Below are 17,663 nucleotides of genomic sequence, written 5' to 3'. Positions count from 1 at the left end.
TTAAAATAGCGCAATTTCCGCCGGCGGCGTCGCTGAGCAAGCACTAGAAGAAGAAGAAGAAGAAGAAGAAGAAGCTAAAGCCAAAGCTAAAGCAAAAGCGGTAGAAGCGGCAGCGGCAGAAGCAGCGCGACGTCTACGTCAACGGCTTCGTAACAGTTTCCTAACCCACCTCAACAATTTTATTGATTACCCGAGAGCGGGGCCACCATAGAGACCCAACCAGAGAGAGAGAGAGAGAGTTAGTGGGGGGGGGGGAAGAGAAAGAGAGCAAGAGAGTCTATAAACTATTACGCTCAGCTGTGCTGTGTTTTTCTCTCTGTGTATCTGTGTGTGTGTATGTGTTTACTCTCCGGCTTGCCTGCTGCATTCGCTAGTTTTGCGTATCTATGGAATAGTATGTAGTTTCCCCAGTCACTTGCTCTAAAACTGCCAAAGCAACTCGCTAAACTACTTGGTCTTCCAAGATATACTCTTGCCAGTTTGAGTATCTGTGTGTGTGTGTGTGTGTGTGGGTATCTATGTATCTGTATCTTGCTTGCACTTGCTACATACCCGCACCATGTCCATATGTATCCGTATCTGTAAAGCTGGTAACCCTAGCTGGCAGCCAACAACTTGTTTCCTCTATTTGACTTTTACACGGGGCGTCGTCGTCGTCTGAACTGAACTGAACAGGCAGCAGTCAGCTTTTGGCCAAGTTTACCCCACTTTAGTTTGGGATTTTGGCCTGGGATTTGATTTTGGCCAAGGAGATGGCGTTGCAAATGGAGATGGAGAAGCCCTGGGGCTTCAGATACACACTAAATGCCGCCTGCCACACTGCCAACTGCCAACTGCCAACTGCAGTTCTTGGCCAAAAGATATCTGGCTATGGCGGAAATGCTTTCAAGAGTGGCCACCGCCAACGGATTTATGCGGGTAAAACGCAAAATGCCAAGGAAACTACTTAGAAGTTGATGTGGCGAAGAAAAATGAAAGTGCCAAGGGGGAAAATTTGGGGGAATCTTAATTGTAATTGTAGGAGGCATAAGAGAAAATGTACTTTAATATGTGCTGAGAGCTAGGGAATGTGTAGAAATTAATAGTTTTTAGTGGGACTTGGTATATTTTATTGTTATTTAAACATCAATTGTTAGTTAAAAGTATAGGAAATATAAAAAACATATTTTATCAAACACTTACAATGAATGTAAGCTTAACCTAAACCTGAAAAGGATTATAAAAGTCTTTTCATTAAATTGAAAACATATTTTAATTCATTATAAATTTAAATTTTATGTATTTTTTCTCAATTTCTTTACTTATTAAAAGCTTAATTATGATATTTATAAAAATTAAGCATGCTAATTAGTTTAATTATATTTATCTAGCAAAACAGGCACACGAAGTATAGGTGTTTTACCTTATTTTCATAAGCCAAAATGATATTAAAATCTATTGGTTTTACATCATTACTAATTACATATTAATATATATTACATATATTAGATGATTAGTTATATTTTCCTTTATTTAATCAACTTTTTTTATAGTAAACTTCTATATTCTTTTACTTCTTTTGAATTGTAGCATATATCCCTTTTTAAATTCCCAAATTTCTGACTTATTTTGCTAAATAAGTATTGGCTTAAAGTCCGATTGGAAACTAAAAAACCCGGTCAAATATCCATTCCCTCCCCCTTGATTTCCCCCCCCCTCTAAATGACCAAATGCTCCGCTCTAAAAAACCTGCACGTTGTGTCGAAATATTCCCGTCGGTCGGTAAATCTTATGGGTTTCCTTTTCACTTGACTCGCATTTGATTTCTATTTATTTTTCACACACAAATTCCTAGGATGATATATATTTTCCGCTTGCGACATTCAACCGACAAACATTTTCATCTTTTATTTATTTGTTGTTAACCTTTTTTTTATATTTTGTGTTCCTCATGACTTCATTTTTGCTTTTTTTGGGGCTTTTGTTTTGATGGTCTCTAGTCTCTGGTCTCTGGTCTTACCTTCAACCTTTCCAAGCCAAAAAAAATAGCGTTGAACCACCCACACACAACAAATAAAATACAACAACAAAATATAATGAAAATAAAGCCAAGAGGCAACTTTCAATTGCGACAGAGAGCGTTCTCTCTGTGCTGTTTCCCCCCACAAGAAACCCCCCTCATTTTACATGAAAAACCAGCTTTTGGAGTGTCTGTGTTTGCTCAGCAAGTGTGTGTTTGTGTTTGTGTGTGTTTGCTGTGGGAAATAGTGAAAAAAGAGCGCCGCCGCCACCAACCATCACCACCCAACACTCGCTCTGTTGCTTTTTTTCAGGCCTAACGCAAAACATTTTGAGGTAGGTTGGGAATAGATTGGCAACAACTGAGCGCACACTCACTCGCACACACACACACACAAACACACTTACACACACGAGCAACACACACACACACACACACCTAGAGAAACACACACAGAGAGCGTGCGCGGAAAAACTTAAATTTCTCGTTTCGTGGCAAGAAATTAGCAAATGATTTTCAATTTTTTTTTTTTGTGTTTTCCTTTTATTTTTTTTTAACCCAAATACGGCGACGACGGCGGCGGCGATTTTTTTTCGCATTAGAATTATGTAAGCCGGCTGCCCCATATACCATTTGTGTGTAACACTGGGAAATAAGATTTAAAAATTAAATGTTGTAAGAAAAATATTGGTTAAGAAGAGTGTTCTTAAAGGAGGTGGGATTTATTTAAGAGTTTAGGATAATATAAAGTCTTATACAGGAATTAAATTAAATTATAGGAAGGTAAAGGATAAATGTTTAAGAATAATATTGGTTAAGCAGTGTGTTCTTCAAGAATCTGGGATTTATTTTAAAGTTTAGTCTAATATAGGGTCTTATACAGGCTAAAATTATAGAAAATTAAAGGTATTCCAAGGATTTTATTTTATTTACTTTGATTTATAATTAATTTAATGAGATTATTGTACATTAAATCATCTTAAAGTTACTCTTAACGACTAGAACCTTATATATACTTATATATACCTTATATATACTTCTAGTATATATTTTTAGAAAGATAGTTATTACGAAAAAACTAGAATCTTGCACGTACTTATACTATATATCTTATTTAGAAGATTTTTTAAAGAGTTCTATTTTGAAAAAAGTATCTTTTATTTGTATCTTATATTTCCAAAACAGGAATCTTTTAAAATACCTACTAAATCTGCGAAAAACGGAAGTAAATGCTTATGAAACTAATTATAAACATGATTTATAAATGAAAATCGTTTCACTCAAGAAAGAGCGTTAATTGCCCTACATACACCCCCTTTTCCTCCCAGTGTATCTTTTTCCCTGTTTTTACTTTCGAGAGATTTTGTAATCTCACTTGTCGCTCTCCATTGGAGGTTCTCCTTATCGCCTTATCGGTAGTACTAGCGATTCGTGGCGATAGTGCCTCAAGGAGAGACAATTGTCTGGGGCCTGGACTCGATTGCACTCGATGCTATTCCCATTATCGTTCCCCCTAACCGTATATATAAAGATTATGTCACTTTGTTGTGGCCACAACGTAACTCAATTACAAAATCGGATTAGCAAATTCAGGAGAGCAAATAAATGAGCGAAATGCACGGCACTATGATGTGGCAAGTGACCATATGGTCGGTGGCACAGACAGCGGCGAGTGCAATGGGTACGGGTCAAGGCCTAGAACTTGTTGCTGCAACAAACGAAACGGACAACGAGTCGTATACTTGATGTGTCTACCTAGAACTTGCAGCACCAAGAAGCTTCCGTTTTTTCTCGTTTTTTTTTATGAAATTCTTACTTGAACAAACTTTTGAAATATAAAGTATTTACAGAAACATAACAAAGGGGTAAAAATAGCTTGTAGTTAAAAGAAAGCAAAAGTTTTGAGTAAGTTCAGCTTAGTGAAACATTTTTTCAGGAATTTGTAGTTTATAAACCTGCATGGAAACTTTAAGTTCTTGTGTAAAACTAAGACTTGTTTTTAATAAGTAAGAAATAGTTGAAAGTTTTGAGTAATCTTAAGGTTAAAACCTTTTAGTAAATAAAAAGGGTGCTAAAAAGATAATAAAAGTTATTGAAATAGATTTAATGAGATTTTAATAATAATATAATATATTTAATATTGGTATGTTATATATGAGATATATTCACCTTAATAGGAACTAGTAAAGCAATTAGTTTTTATAAGTTTGCCACCCAATTTTCAAAAAGATCCTTTTAATATTTAAGTATAAAACTAAACCATTAATTATATCTTCTACTTCTACTACTACTACTCTTACAACTAGTTTAAAACTTGGACATGTTCCTGAGTATCTTGTTAATAATTAATTAATTAGTCTTGACAAATCATGAGCTGAATAAATTATTCATTCACCTTCAATTAGCACTTGTAACCACAACATAAATAAAAAAAACTTGTGGCTCGTGACCAACCCACAAAAATAAAAAAGGGTTTTTTCGCACTGCATAGAAAGTGTTAATTTAAGCAGAAGCCACAATAAAAGTGACAGAATACTTAAAACTTCCCAAAGAGTTAAACATAAAATACAATAAAATAAGATACAAATATGAAATCTGATCAAGCAATAATCATTTGTTAGAAGGCTTATGTGAAATGATCATATTACTTAAAATTAGTATGATTGAATTATGCAATATTAAATCCAAAATAAAATTCAATAAAATATTAATGATGAAAGCAGGAAAATATATTTCAGGCAAACAAAGAGCATTTTTATCTGAACAGTAAATACTTAATGTATTTTAATATATAATATATTATATAGAATACATTACAAAATCCAATTTAAGGAACACAGCAAATTAAAACGAAAGGTAATAAAAAACATCTTTCCTGAAAGCAAATGCGTCAATCTATATGCATATTATACCACACACCATAAAACAAATAAAAGTACTTAATGACAAATTAAAAAAGATTCAGCTAAAATATAAAATAAAAACAAAAAACGAACGAGATGTAGAGATCAGTTTATACACAAATACAAAAATTACATTATATTTCCTTTTGTGCGATACGACAGAATTTTCGAGTATAGAGAAATAGCGGCCGTTAAAAAATGCAAAATAACCAAAAAGATCTCAAAGAGAGTGGGGAGAGTCTCATACATATCATTTCTTAATGCGGAAATATGGAAGTAGAATATTGTTGCTGTTGTTGTTGTCTATATAAACACAAGTGTGTTTGTGCATTTTTTATTTATTTATATATATTTTTTTGTACATATTAAATGCATATGTTAAAATTGAAAGCTTCAGTAAACATTCATACAACGCCGAAATTCAGTTCATACGACAATGAGAAATTGCTTGATATGCATAGACAGCAGAGGTCACAATTATAGGGAAATGGCTATGGAAAATTGGTTTTAAATGAAAATAGGACAGGAAACTAACTTTAATTAGAGGATCGAATTTGAAATCAATCATAAATAAGCTTAAAATATTCGCATTCTTTGAATTGACAAATTTTTTGACAAATGTAAAGTTTAAAAAACTCATAACTAAGCTTAAAATTTATTAATTATAATTCGGAAAAATGTTCTAAGAGTAATTTTTACTACATTATTAAATCTGCATACTAAATTTACTTTTTTTGACAATTTTAATGAATTAACCCCTTATAAAATTTTTTTTTGACCGAACATAGCTAGATCGATTCTCCTGCTGATGCTGATCAAGCATATATATGCTTTGTGGGGTCTGAAATGTTTTCTTCACTGCATTTCAAGCTTCTAATTGAAATTATAACACTCTGCGAGGGTATAATGGTACATATAGTTTTCTCTTCAATTTGTGTTAAGAAACTCCACAAAAGAATGCTATTAATTTGACCGCATGTATAAACAATGAGAATCTGGTGTTCATGTGTGTGTGTGTGTGTGTCTGTGCTGCCTGCCTGCTTTTGTCGTCTGCTGGTGGTGTGCGTTATCCGCGAGACCTTGAACTTGAGACTGAATTTCCAAAAAGCGTACACACCCATACAGTGGAACGAACCAAAAAAAAAAAAAAGAAAAAAGTGAGCAACACAGAGACAGTGAGACACACTCCGCCACATACATATGTACATACATACAAACATACCGCAAAAGAGAACAACAACTGGGGGCTTTTATTCTTGGCACCAACACAGACGCATGTGAAAGCAGCAGCGAAGCCGGCAGAGTCGTCGGAGGCAGCGACAGCGAAGGCATAAAAGCCAAAATAAGTCAGCGGGCAGAACAGGAATTTAGAGTGTCGCGAAAAGAGAGTGAGTGAGTGAGGGAGAGAGAGAGCACAGACAGAGAAGACAAATGGGAATGGGAATGGGAATAATGGGGATCGTGCAAAACAAAAAAAAAAACAAAAAAGTAATACAAAACGAGGCAGACGGGAACTGAAAAAAATGACAGCAAGAAAAAAAAAACGGGGAAGAGAAGACATTCACACCAACGACAACAACAAATACTACAATTGCCAAACAAACACATAAATTATAATATTTAAATATAGAACTTTTGCGTTGTTGATTTTCTGCTGTCCTGCTGTTGCCATCCTTCTCTTCTTTTTTGTGCATTCCATTTGCTATCTCCTTTCCTCTTGATTTCTGACTGCAATTTTGAATTTTTCGAATTAGCTGGAAGTTGCTTTCTTTCCAAAAAAAAAAAAACAACATTGCCATAAATTTTATTATTATGATTATAAGTAATAAATAAATAAATGTGTATCCCAAATGGTTGGCACATTTTTTTTCGTATTTTTTTATTATTATTATTTGATTCCGGTTTGGCGCTAAATTGCGCACAAGTGAAATTATCGATACAAAACCATTTCTATTTGTTATTTGTTATTTTGGCTTTAGAAATTCAGGGAATTCGTAATAGTTTTTTGATGAATCGAATTTGCATATGTTTTCAACAGATTTTTGTATGGTAAACAAGGGGGGACATCAATTAGGAGTCTTAAAATTAATACAAAAGGTGCTTGAAAATAAAGCCTTCACCTTTTAACCTGAATTTAATTTACATTACACTCTGATAAAATGATTTTTAGAAATACTTACTAATTTTTAATAAACGTTGCTTGTACTTTCTTAAAAATATACTTTTAACCTTTAATATTATTTTGAATTGCTTTTAATCTCTCAAAACTACCTACATTAATTTCATACCAATACACAATTTCCCTTGTAATTTGATCTGCCAAAAAGCCAAAGCAGTAATAATCTCTTTGTTGAATATACAATTTCATTTGCTAACTTTCAACTGATTAATGTCAGCTACAAAATACCTCCCTAGCTTTTTTGAGCTCAATAGGTAAATCCCCCTTCAGAGCGGAACCCACATGCATAAATTCACTTTTTCGTTTCCTACCGCCCACAAAAACCTCACCAAAGAAATACGACGGGCATTGGGCACATCAAAAAATAGGCCAATAACCAAAAAATGCCATAAACAATTACAAAATGTTGTTATTGTTGTTGTTAGTATTGTTGGTGGCGGTGTGCAATTGTTGTGTACAGCAGACAGGCGAGGAGCTTCTACTGCTTTCGGAAATGCTACGAAAATTGTAAACAAAATTTCAAGCACCTCGGATGACGCCTTATCCACCGCAACAACAATAAATCCAAAGGGGGGAAACACCAAAAACATAAAGAAGAAGATGGGTTGATTACGAACTTGAAGACGAACTTGAAATACTCTTTAATGGAGGTAATGGAGACTTTTGAAACACTTGAAAGTATAATATTTAAAATGTTTAAACTTATTTTTATTAGTTGGAAGTTGATTAAAATATATAAATCCACCGCAACAACAATAAATCCAAAGGGGGGAAACATCAAAAACATAAAGAAGAAGATGGCTTGATTAGTATTTAAGGCGAACTTGAAATACTCTTTAATTGAGGTAATGGAGACTTTTGAAACTCTTGAAAGTATAATATTTAGAGTGTTAAAATTATGTTTATTGATTGGAAGTTAATTTAATTTTATGTTATTTTTTTTTTTAAATATATTCAAACTTTGTAAATCATTAAAATATATAAAAAAAACTATAAGACAAAGCAATTTATTTAACTAAATCTTTAAAGATACATTGGAATAAATCTTTAAAACTTAATAGAAAGACAGTAAACCCTCATTCTTAATTGGAAAAGATCTTAACATTACTATATAATGGAAATTCAAATAAGAAATATCTTAAAACCAGTACAAACTCCGCCCAAAAACCCACTATACCCCCTCTTAGAGCATATAAACATATAAGAAAAAAACATTTTGGGCGGTCGGCTTTATAAGGCGGACTAATCATGCAGCAACAACTACACTGTACACATAACTCTGACATATATGAGTACGGTACGAATATTCGAGTTGTGTTAACGATGGAACGTACCTACATTGACCTACTATTGCGGCAAAATGCTGCGCTATCCGCCGGAGTTGTGTGATGTAACTGTCCCAAAAAATGCCGCGCACATATCAACGAGCCAGTTCAAGTCCAAATTCGTGGAGCTCCCTCGCTCGATTCGAATTAAACAAAAGGCAAAAATATAAATACATAAAAAATAGGAGAAAAATACGAAGAAGAAGAAATAGCAAAAGCCAACACCAGTGCAACTTTACCGTTAATTTCTTTGTGTTGTGCGTGTGTGTTATGTTTTTCGTTTTTATTATTTGTTGTTTGCCAATTTCGCTTTGTTTTCTCGTAATATATTAAATTTTGTTTCTGCTTTTGCTGTTTATATGTTTTCTTGTTGTAGTTGTTGTAGTTGTCTGCTGGTTTTTATTAGACCGCATTTTTAGAGGTCAGCGCACATTTGGCGCAGCATTGCAATGTTGCCTATTTGTCTTTCTTTCGCAGTGTTTGTTTTTTTGTTTATGCACCATTAAAGCTGAACCTCTGTTGTTTGGTTTTTTTCCTATCTTACTATTTACCCTCCCCTTTTGAGGCGCCACAGCTAGCTAAAAGGTACAGTGAAAGCTGCCACAACGTGTACTGCCAGGAAATGTGCTCATAAATTGGGATCTTCCTTCTGGTGTGTACACCTGGGCGTATGCGTAATATAATCGTTCATATTACTCATACGCCCAGTATGCCACATACAGGAAATAAACCGCACACGTTTCTCATGTTTCTCATATACAAAACTATTTTCTAAGTAAATAAATATAATAAGTAAAGTAAGAAATTCTAAGAATTTAATGAGGTTTTATAGGGAAACTCAAGTTGAATATACAAACATATATAATTCATATTTCTCTAAATTGTGAATATATAAATGTCATATATTTCACAGTAAATAGGTAGTATAATTTAGCAATCGGTATTTCTGGGAAATATTTGTATTAAAATTTAGTTTATTGCAGTTTGTGTTGATAAATTAAAATACTTTTCCTATGACTTATTAAATGAAACCCCAAAAGCTATATTTAAACATCATTTTTCTCCATCACATTTTCATCTTTATAGTTTCATATTTATTCTGCATTTTTGCAAATTCGCTACGTCATTTGCATGTCATCGATTTATTGTTGAGAACTTCACTCAAATCAACTCGTTGGCGGACACCTGCAACAAATTACGCATACGCCGCGTATGCCTCAGTAAACAAAAAAAAACACGTGAGCACTTCCCCACGGAAAAAACGGCAAAACTAAGAGGAAAAATAACATTTAAGAAGAAAAAAAAGAAAAATACACACACACACACACAGGCAAGAAATATCGAGGCAAGTGACAGGCATTTCCGACATTTCCACTTCGACAAGCGATTAAAGCTCAAGTAAATAGAGTAGAAACTGAAGGAAATTCTCGAAATGAAAAACCTGGCGAAAATTATATTTATAATTTCCGTTTAAAAAGTTGCTGCAACAGCAGCAGCAGCTAGCTAATTGTGGCAAAAGGGGGGGTGGCATTCAGGGGGAATGTGCGCTTTGTAACCATTGCAACCGCACAGCTGTTTTGTTGCCGCGCGATTTCCGTCACGACTTTGGCTTTTTTGTTTTCATTTATTTTCGTTTTCATTTTTATATTTTTGTGGGTAAATACGCTTTTGTGCCATATATTTTTTTTCGCTGTTGCTGCCGTGGCTTTACATATAGAAAAAAATATGGTTACATGAACGGAGAGAAATGTAATTTGTAATTTTACGAATATGTTTTTTTTTGGGAATCTTAAATTATATTGAGTGCATAAATAAGAGGCTTAAATATTTTAGGGATATAAATAGCATACAAATAATTCTAAAATGTGATTTAATTTTTTATTAATTAAATAATCATAGCATACTTTTTGCAATCTCTTGAAGTGATTAATCTTATTAGGTATTTTAGTATAGAAAAAAGAGGTCAATTGGTTCTTGAAACTTTAATAAAGGTTAATCATTCCATTTAAACTCTACCTGTACTCATTAATTTGTTGGTAGAGTATCCCAGTTTTTCCAAGTGTACCTTACATATGTATATTTGTATGTTAGTATGCTTGTAGGCATGGTATTTTTTACATGCTTCTCATTCACCCACAACGAGCGAACGACGAACGGGCGGGCGAACCGACAAACGAATGGACGAATGAACGGAATAAGCGAAGCGGGCGGCAATCAAAACGAGACGACGGCGGCAACGACGTTGGCCTGTGTGTATTTAAAAAGCTGTAAAAAGCACTCACACAGAGATAAAGAGGCGCGCACACTCGCACACACTCGCACAACCACAGGCGCAACATGCAATAATGCAGCCAGCAAAGCATAAATTGTAAACTCGTCGTCGTCGTCGTCGCAGCCACAGCGCCGACAAGCCTTGACCTGATTTCTCTTCCTCTCTTGCTGCCAATTGTGTGTGTGTGTGTGCATGTCTGAGTGTGAGTGCTTGCAAGCCTCATTGCTCCGCGCTTTGCCTTTGATGCAGTTGTGTGTGCCTATGTATGTGTGTGTGTGAACAGCTTGACATTCAATGCAATTTTTGTTGTTGTTAGTTGCTGTTGCTGCTTTGCTTTTTTCCGCTGCAGCGGCTGCTGTTGCTGCTGCATGAAATAAGTGAAAATGCACTTTTACTTTTTCAGCTGCAAAGGAAAGTGAGAAGCTAATTTTTTTTGCTCTTTCTCTTTCACTGTTTTGCTGCTGCTGCTGCGGCTGCGAGTTCATGGCTCACCAAATTGGGGCATTTCAATTGTTTCACTTCACTTCGTCTCTTTCGTTTCGCGTTCGCCTTTTTTTTTGCCTTGTTTTCCACTCAACAACATGACATTTCTATGAAATTATGATGCGAATTTTTACGTACATATTTATTAGCTCTTGTTGGATTTTTTTTTGACATTTTTGACAGCTCTAAAGACGACAGGGGCGTAGTAAGTGTAAAAAATATAAAGGGTTACTGTGAAGTGGGGGCGGTCACTCGAAATACCCTGCTGAGAGGTTAAGTATACCCCGTTACTAAAGCAGAGTGCTGTAAAAGATAACGGTAAATTGGGTGAACTTGACACAATAGAGGCGAATGTACAGGGTAATTAGTGGGATTCAGATTTATTACCACTAAATGGTCACCCTTAATGTAAGCTTTTCTAAAATTACCATTTACTCTCTCTTTCACTCAGGATGCTCTGTTAAGTTAACATTTTAAACTATAAAAATTTACTTTACTTCTTTATTTTAATTTTATTTTTTTACGAGATAATTTAAGCATTTCTTATTTTAAATACTCGTTTTTCTCACCATTACAGACACTGAAATTCCTATTGTCAAACAATCGACAAGTCCGGCGCCTCAGCAGCAGCAACACTCCCAGCAGCAGCAGCAGCAACATCTCCAGCAGCAACTGCAACAGCAGCAGCACAATGCAACATCCTTTGCCGGCGCCACAGCATTGCTGCATATTAAGACCGAGCAGAATGCTTTGCTTACACCGCACCAGCTGCAGCAGCAGCAACAGCAGCAGCAGCAGCACAGCTTACATGGTGCAGCAGGCAACAACAACAATGCCCACCAGCAGCAGCAACAGCAACCGCTGGCCATTCCGCACCGACCGCTGCTCCATAATCTGCTCAGCGGCGGTGCCATCCACAATCCGCATCACAGAAACTACACGACGGCCACAACAGGTGAATAATACACATTAAAAATAATTCACTTAATTTATTTAAGTACGTATTTGTTAAGTAAATGAAGTAGAAAACACTTGAGATGAAAAAGATAATGCAAGTGATATCTGTGTATCACGGCAAGTCCTTGAAAAAATTTAAAATTCTGCAAAGATTCATGAGGAAAATGAATATTTATTGATTAATTATAAGAAAATAAAATGTAAATATAAAACATTCGGCAAAGAAAAATCAGGAAACTATTTGAAGGCAAACTTAAAAGTGGCAATCGCGACAACACCCAGTTCCCAATATTATTTACAGTGCACTGCCCAATGAGGCGAGCGTGTCCAGTCGCAAGGTGAACCACTGCACACGCCCTCGACTCGATTCGCTATACTTACATATATAGATTATATAGATGTATATTCATGTCCATATCGATTGCTAATTACCCCTTTTCTTTCTCGTCCTCGTCCTCGCTCCCGTTCGCAGGTTCATTTCCGCCCAGTCCCGCCGACAGCGGCGTCTCCGATGTGGACAGCTCCAGTTCCGGGGGCCAGCCCTGCGCCGACGAGCTGAAGGCGCGCCTCGGGATGCCACCGGCCTCCTCTGCGGCCAACAATAACAATAATTCTGCGTCTGCGTCCGCTACGGCATCGGGATCTGCGTCCGCATCGGCAGCAGCCGCAGCAGCAGCAGCAGCGGCGGCAGCAGCGGCACACCTTCACACTGGCACATTTCTGCATCCGAATTTATACCAGAACAATGCGGCGAATTCGCTGAGGAACATATGGAATCGCAGTGTTGGGGGTGAGTATATATAGTATACTGTGTCCATAAAGCATTTATCCTGGAATTTAAATGTGGTTAAAGGAAGATAGGGTTAAGGGGATTAATGTAGGGACAAGCATTAGATTAAAGTTAACTCTTAACTGGCTCAAATTAAGTAAACTTTACGTTTTACATTTGGTATGTCAAGATTTAACAGTCGTTAAACTTTAACAGCAACTTCAATGGACAGCCGAACATTGGTTCTTTTAAAGCCTACTTCTAGGTGCTTTTCAAAGGATTCAAAGTCTCCAAAGATACGCTTCCTTCTAAAAAGAGTTTGCTAGTTCGATTAGGGCCGGATTTAAGTCTTTAAAACATAATAACACTTACAAAATATAACTTCACAATTAAATAACTTTTCTATTTCTAAAATTTCAATTAAACGTAACAATTTCTTAGAAGGATTTTGTGTGCATTTGTTTAGTTCTTCAAGCTCTAAGCTTACAACGAATTTACTCATATCATTGCCAATTAATCACATAACCTAATGTGGCATTTGCGTTTTTCAATCAATCTGAACTTAGGATAATCTGTTGCATACATAATGCACTTCTAATCCGAGCTTGCTTTATTTTTTTGCTGTAAAAATGTCAACGCTCACACACTCACACACACTGTGGCATTACAATCAATTGCAATGAGACTCTGTGTGCAGCACTCGCTGGCTTTTATGCTCTCTGCTCGTGTACGTATATATGTAGGGGTGCGTGTGCATTTATCGCTCTCAGTGTGTGTGTGTGCAAGTTGCTGTATAAAAATCTGTGGTCATCGACACATTGCCTTTGCGCAAATTGTGAAGGTCACAACGACAACGAAAGCAGCAACAGAAAAAGCACCAGCAACAACAACAACAGCAGCAGCGCCAATGTGGCAATAATGGCGCTCTGGCGCTCTCTCTCTCGCACTCTTATTCCCCTCATCGCAAGAGAGTGCCAGAGAGAGAGAGAGTAACTGCAACGAACAAGAGCGAGCCAAACACGAACCGAACAAAATGAACGAACGAAAGCGTCCGTGTGTGTGTTTGTGAGAGAGTGCTGCTCACTTTTGTTTTTATTCAGTTGGAGACTGACCCCGGCCCCCCTCCACGCACTCTATCTTTGACTCGAACTGGCTGAGCCGTGGAATTGGGCAACGTCGGGCAGGCGAGCAGCAACAACTATAACAGCAACGCCGGATGTAAAAAAAAATAAACTTACTAAATAGCATACAAAATTATACCTGTGCCACTACACACACACAAACACACATAGGTGGAAACGGTGTGAAATAGTTGCGAGTGATCGTTACCATGGGATAGATTTGGGATTCAAGCAGATAAATTATTTTCTTTGGGAAATATTTTTAAAATTTAAGGAGAAAAATATAGCAAAGTCTAGATTGATTTAATTTATTAGTCAGGTTAAGGAAGGGGTTAGAATTATTTTCAATTTAAACGATATATTTATAACATTGCAGGGTATTCTGATTTCAGTCAGAAGTTTTTTTCTCTGTGAAGGAATCATTTCCGACCCCATAAATTATATATATTATTGATCAGTATCAAAAGCAGAGTCGATCTAGCCATCTTAAGAAGAAACACAAATTTTTACCAATTTTTTCAAAATTTTTATTAGGGGTTACATCGTTAAAATTGTCAAAAATTGACAAAAATTGTCAAAAATTGTCAAGAGTTGACAAAAATTGACAAAAATTTTAAAATTTAAAAAAATTTAAATTGAGTATGTAGATTGGTTAACCTAATAAAAACTATCATTGAAACGCTTTCCGAGTAAAAAAATGATTTTTGACATAGTTATGAGGTTTTTAAACTTTTGAATTGTCTTAAAAACTGTCATAAATGAATCTATATAAATATAAAAGTTAAGCTTAGTTTTGATCGATTGTCGTGTTGATTCTATAATTAAGAAGCACACTGCTAGAGTATATAAACTTCGGCATCGCGAATTAGTTTTCTTTTTTGCATTTATTCAAAATTGTTGCCTACCTCTAGGCGCATTCATTTATTCGTATAAGCCTACATATCTAAGATAATTTAAATGTAAATACTAAATCCCTTTATTTTCTTTCCAGTGCCCGATAATTACTATGGCAGCAATGGCGCCGGCAGCGGTGGTGGTCAACCGGGATCGGGGGGCAATCCTCAGACTCCTGGCTACCTGCCCACGTCCTACTTCACCTCACCGACGGCAGCAGCAGCGGCGGCGGCGGCCTCGCAGCGCGGTGCCGCCCTCAACGGCTATCATTCCCTACACCAGCAGCAGCAACAGTCGCAGCAGCAGCAGCAACAGGCCCAGCAGCAGCAGCAGCAGCAGCTGAGCCACCAGCAACTGTCGCATCAGCAGCAGCAGGCGCTGCATCAGCAACTGCAGCAGCAACAGCAGCAGCAGCAACAGGCGCATCAACAGCAGGCGCAGCAGCAGCAGGCGCAGCAACACCCGCACTCGCAGCTGAATGGAGCGCATCCGCACTCGCATCCGCACTCGCACTCGCATCCACATCCGCATTCGCATTCGCATCCGCATTCCACAATCGCTGCAGCGGCTGCAGCAGCTGCTGCGGCCTCTGTGGTCAGCAGCAGCAGCAGTGCCGTGGCAGCGGCGGCAATGCTGAGCGCCAGTGCAGCGGCGGCGGCAGCGGCCAACGCCTCCTCGTCCTCATCCTCGGTGATCCAACCGGCGACGTCCAGCGTCAGCTACGATCTCTCCTACATGCTGGAGCTGGGCGGTTTCCAGCAGCGGAAGGCGAAGAAGCCGCGCAAGCCCAAGCTGGAGATGGGTGTGAAGCGACGCAGCAGGGAGGGCTCCACCACCTATCTGTGGGAGTTCCTGCTGAAGCTGCTCCAGGATCGCGAGTACTGTCCCCGCTTCATCAAGTGGACGAACCGGGAGAAGGGTGTCTTCAAGCTGGTGGACTCCAAGGCGGTCTCGCGACTGTGGGGAATGCACAAGAACAAGCCGGACATGAACTACGAGACGATGGGCAGGGCGCTGAGGTACTACTACCAGCGCGGCATCCTGGCCAAGGTGGATGGTCAGCGGCTGGTTTATCAGTTTGTGGACGTGCCCAAGGATATCGTGGAGATAGACTGCAATGGGGTCTGAGGAGGAGGCCTGTATATATATAAAGGATCAATGGGTGAAGGATCAAAGATGGAAAGTGGTTCTCCGGGGGAGAAAAATCTGGGTTAGGGATTGGTCAAAGCAAAACCGGCTAGCGGCAATAGTGGCTTCCACAGTCACGCAAGGGCGGGATATGATAATGATAACTTGATCCGATGATAACGATGATTTCTTTGTACATGCGTTAAGTTACACACACCTTTAGCTGATAGTCCCAATACGCGTATATATATGCATATATATATATACCTATGTGTATCCCACACCCTGTGTCCTGTACCCTATACATACACCCCTGAATTATGATGATGATCTATTCATTTGGCGTTAGTGTTGTACTTGTAACTGTAATTTTAACTGTAAAACTGTAAACTCTAAACTGTAACGGTATGTTTAATTAATGAATATTGTTATTATTGGTTATTATTATGAATATTATTACGATTATTAATATTATTATTATATTATTATTATTGCTATATTGCTATTGCTATGGATTGATTCATATTGATATTCGATAAACGTGTGTAATATGTAAAAAAATAATGAGCTACAAGAAATTCTCTGTCTCTATCCGAAGATCTAAAGTTAAATCTAAATCTAAAATGTACATTGCGTAACTGTATATGCCTAGCCTAATATCTTTTCTAACTGCCCCCCAAGCTAACCCACTGCTCAAGGCTAAAGCCTTGCTGATCTGAACGATCCGGGCGGTGGTGTCTATGCTTGGGCCAATTGTTTTTGTTGCTTATTTTATAAAAGAAAAAGAAGATGGAAAGAGATGGAAATTTATTATTTCATAGTTTTATAGTTAATTTTACGACTACGATAGGTTATTTATTTAAGTGTTTCTCTCCAGCTAAACCCCTTAACTGTCTCCCAAAACAAAGCATACACAACACATCCTACAACTGGAGGTAACAACCCAGGCAACCTGGTGGTCTAAACTTTCTTTGTAATTATTATTTCGTAAGTCTTGTATATTTACAAACTCACAGGATACAAAACCCGAACGAACACACTCCTTGAGCAGTCTTAGAACACCAAAACACACCCCACACACACACTCAACAAAACTTTCTCGATCTGAAGTTTATCTTTATTTAAAGACCAACCCAATGTATTTTTTGTTAACGTCACACTGCCACAGATCGAAACAGAAACCCCTGAACAGAAACAGAACAGAACCAGAGATATAGATTCAGCTTCAAACACTGCAAACAATCGCAATCCTCAATGCAATATATACCGACAACAATTTCCAAACACTGCCCAAAACGTGCAATCTCTTGAAAGGAAGAAAAACCCTTGAATAGGACAAAAAAAAAAGAGAATAAAACCAACTCCTAGTTCTTTAATCTACTTCTTTAATAGTTGCGTTCTCTAAGTACCTTTATCTATTATTATGATTATTATTATTATTATTATTATTATGTATGTGTACGTGAAGATGAAATCTACAATATATCATTTTGTTTATAATGATTGATGATTGGATTGGTTGATATGATATGATGCAAAAATAAACAAAGTGAGTCTTGAGTTCAACTCTCTGTTCATTGTAAACAATTTTTTATGATTATTTTTTATTTTTTAAATAAAATTATTATTTCAA

The 17,663-nt window shown here is 37.0% G+C and overlaps 1 protein-coding gene across 2 annotated transcripts in view; it reads left to right on the top strand.

The window, feature by feature from the left end:
* Eip74EF (Ecdysone-induced protein E74) overlaps nt 1-17,663 on the top strand; it is an 85,324-nt gene extending 67,661 nt beyond the window's left edge. For both annotated transcript variants that reach the window (XM_086838627.1, XM_020953909.2), the window contains 3 exons: nt 11,739-12,116; nt 12,591-12,908; nt 15,000-17,663. In XM_086838627.1, the coding sequence (XP_086694753.1) occupies nt 11,739-12,116; nt 12,591-12,908; nt 15,000-16,030 (1,727 nt within the window). In that variant the 3' untranslated portion in view covers nt 16,031-17,663. The remainder of the gene's footprint in view (nt 1-11,738; nt 12,117-12,590; nt 12,909-14,999) is intronic.

The sequence above is a fragment of the Drosophila serrata genome, unplaced genomic scaffold (genome assembly GCF_035046125.1).
Source record: "Drosophila serrata isolate PLE 108 unplaced genomic scaffold, ASM3504612v1 contig_359, whole genome shotgun sequence".
NCBI classification, from domain to species: domain Eukaryota; kingdom Metazoa; phylum Arthropoda; class Insecta; order Diptera; family Drosophilidae; genus Drosophila; species Drosophila serrata.
The sequence above is the reverse complement of the archived record's forward strand: the minus strand, read 5'-3'. Positions and strand labels throughout refer to the sequence as shown.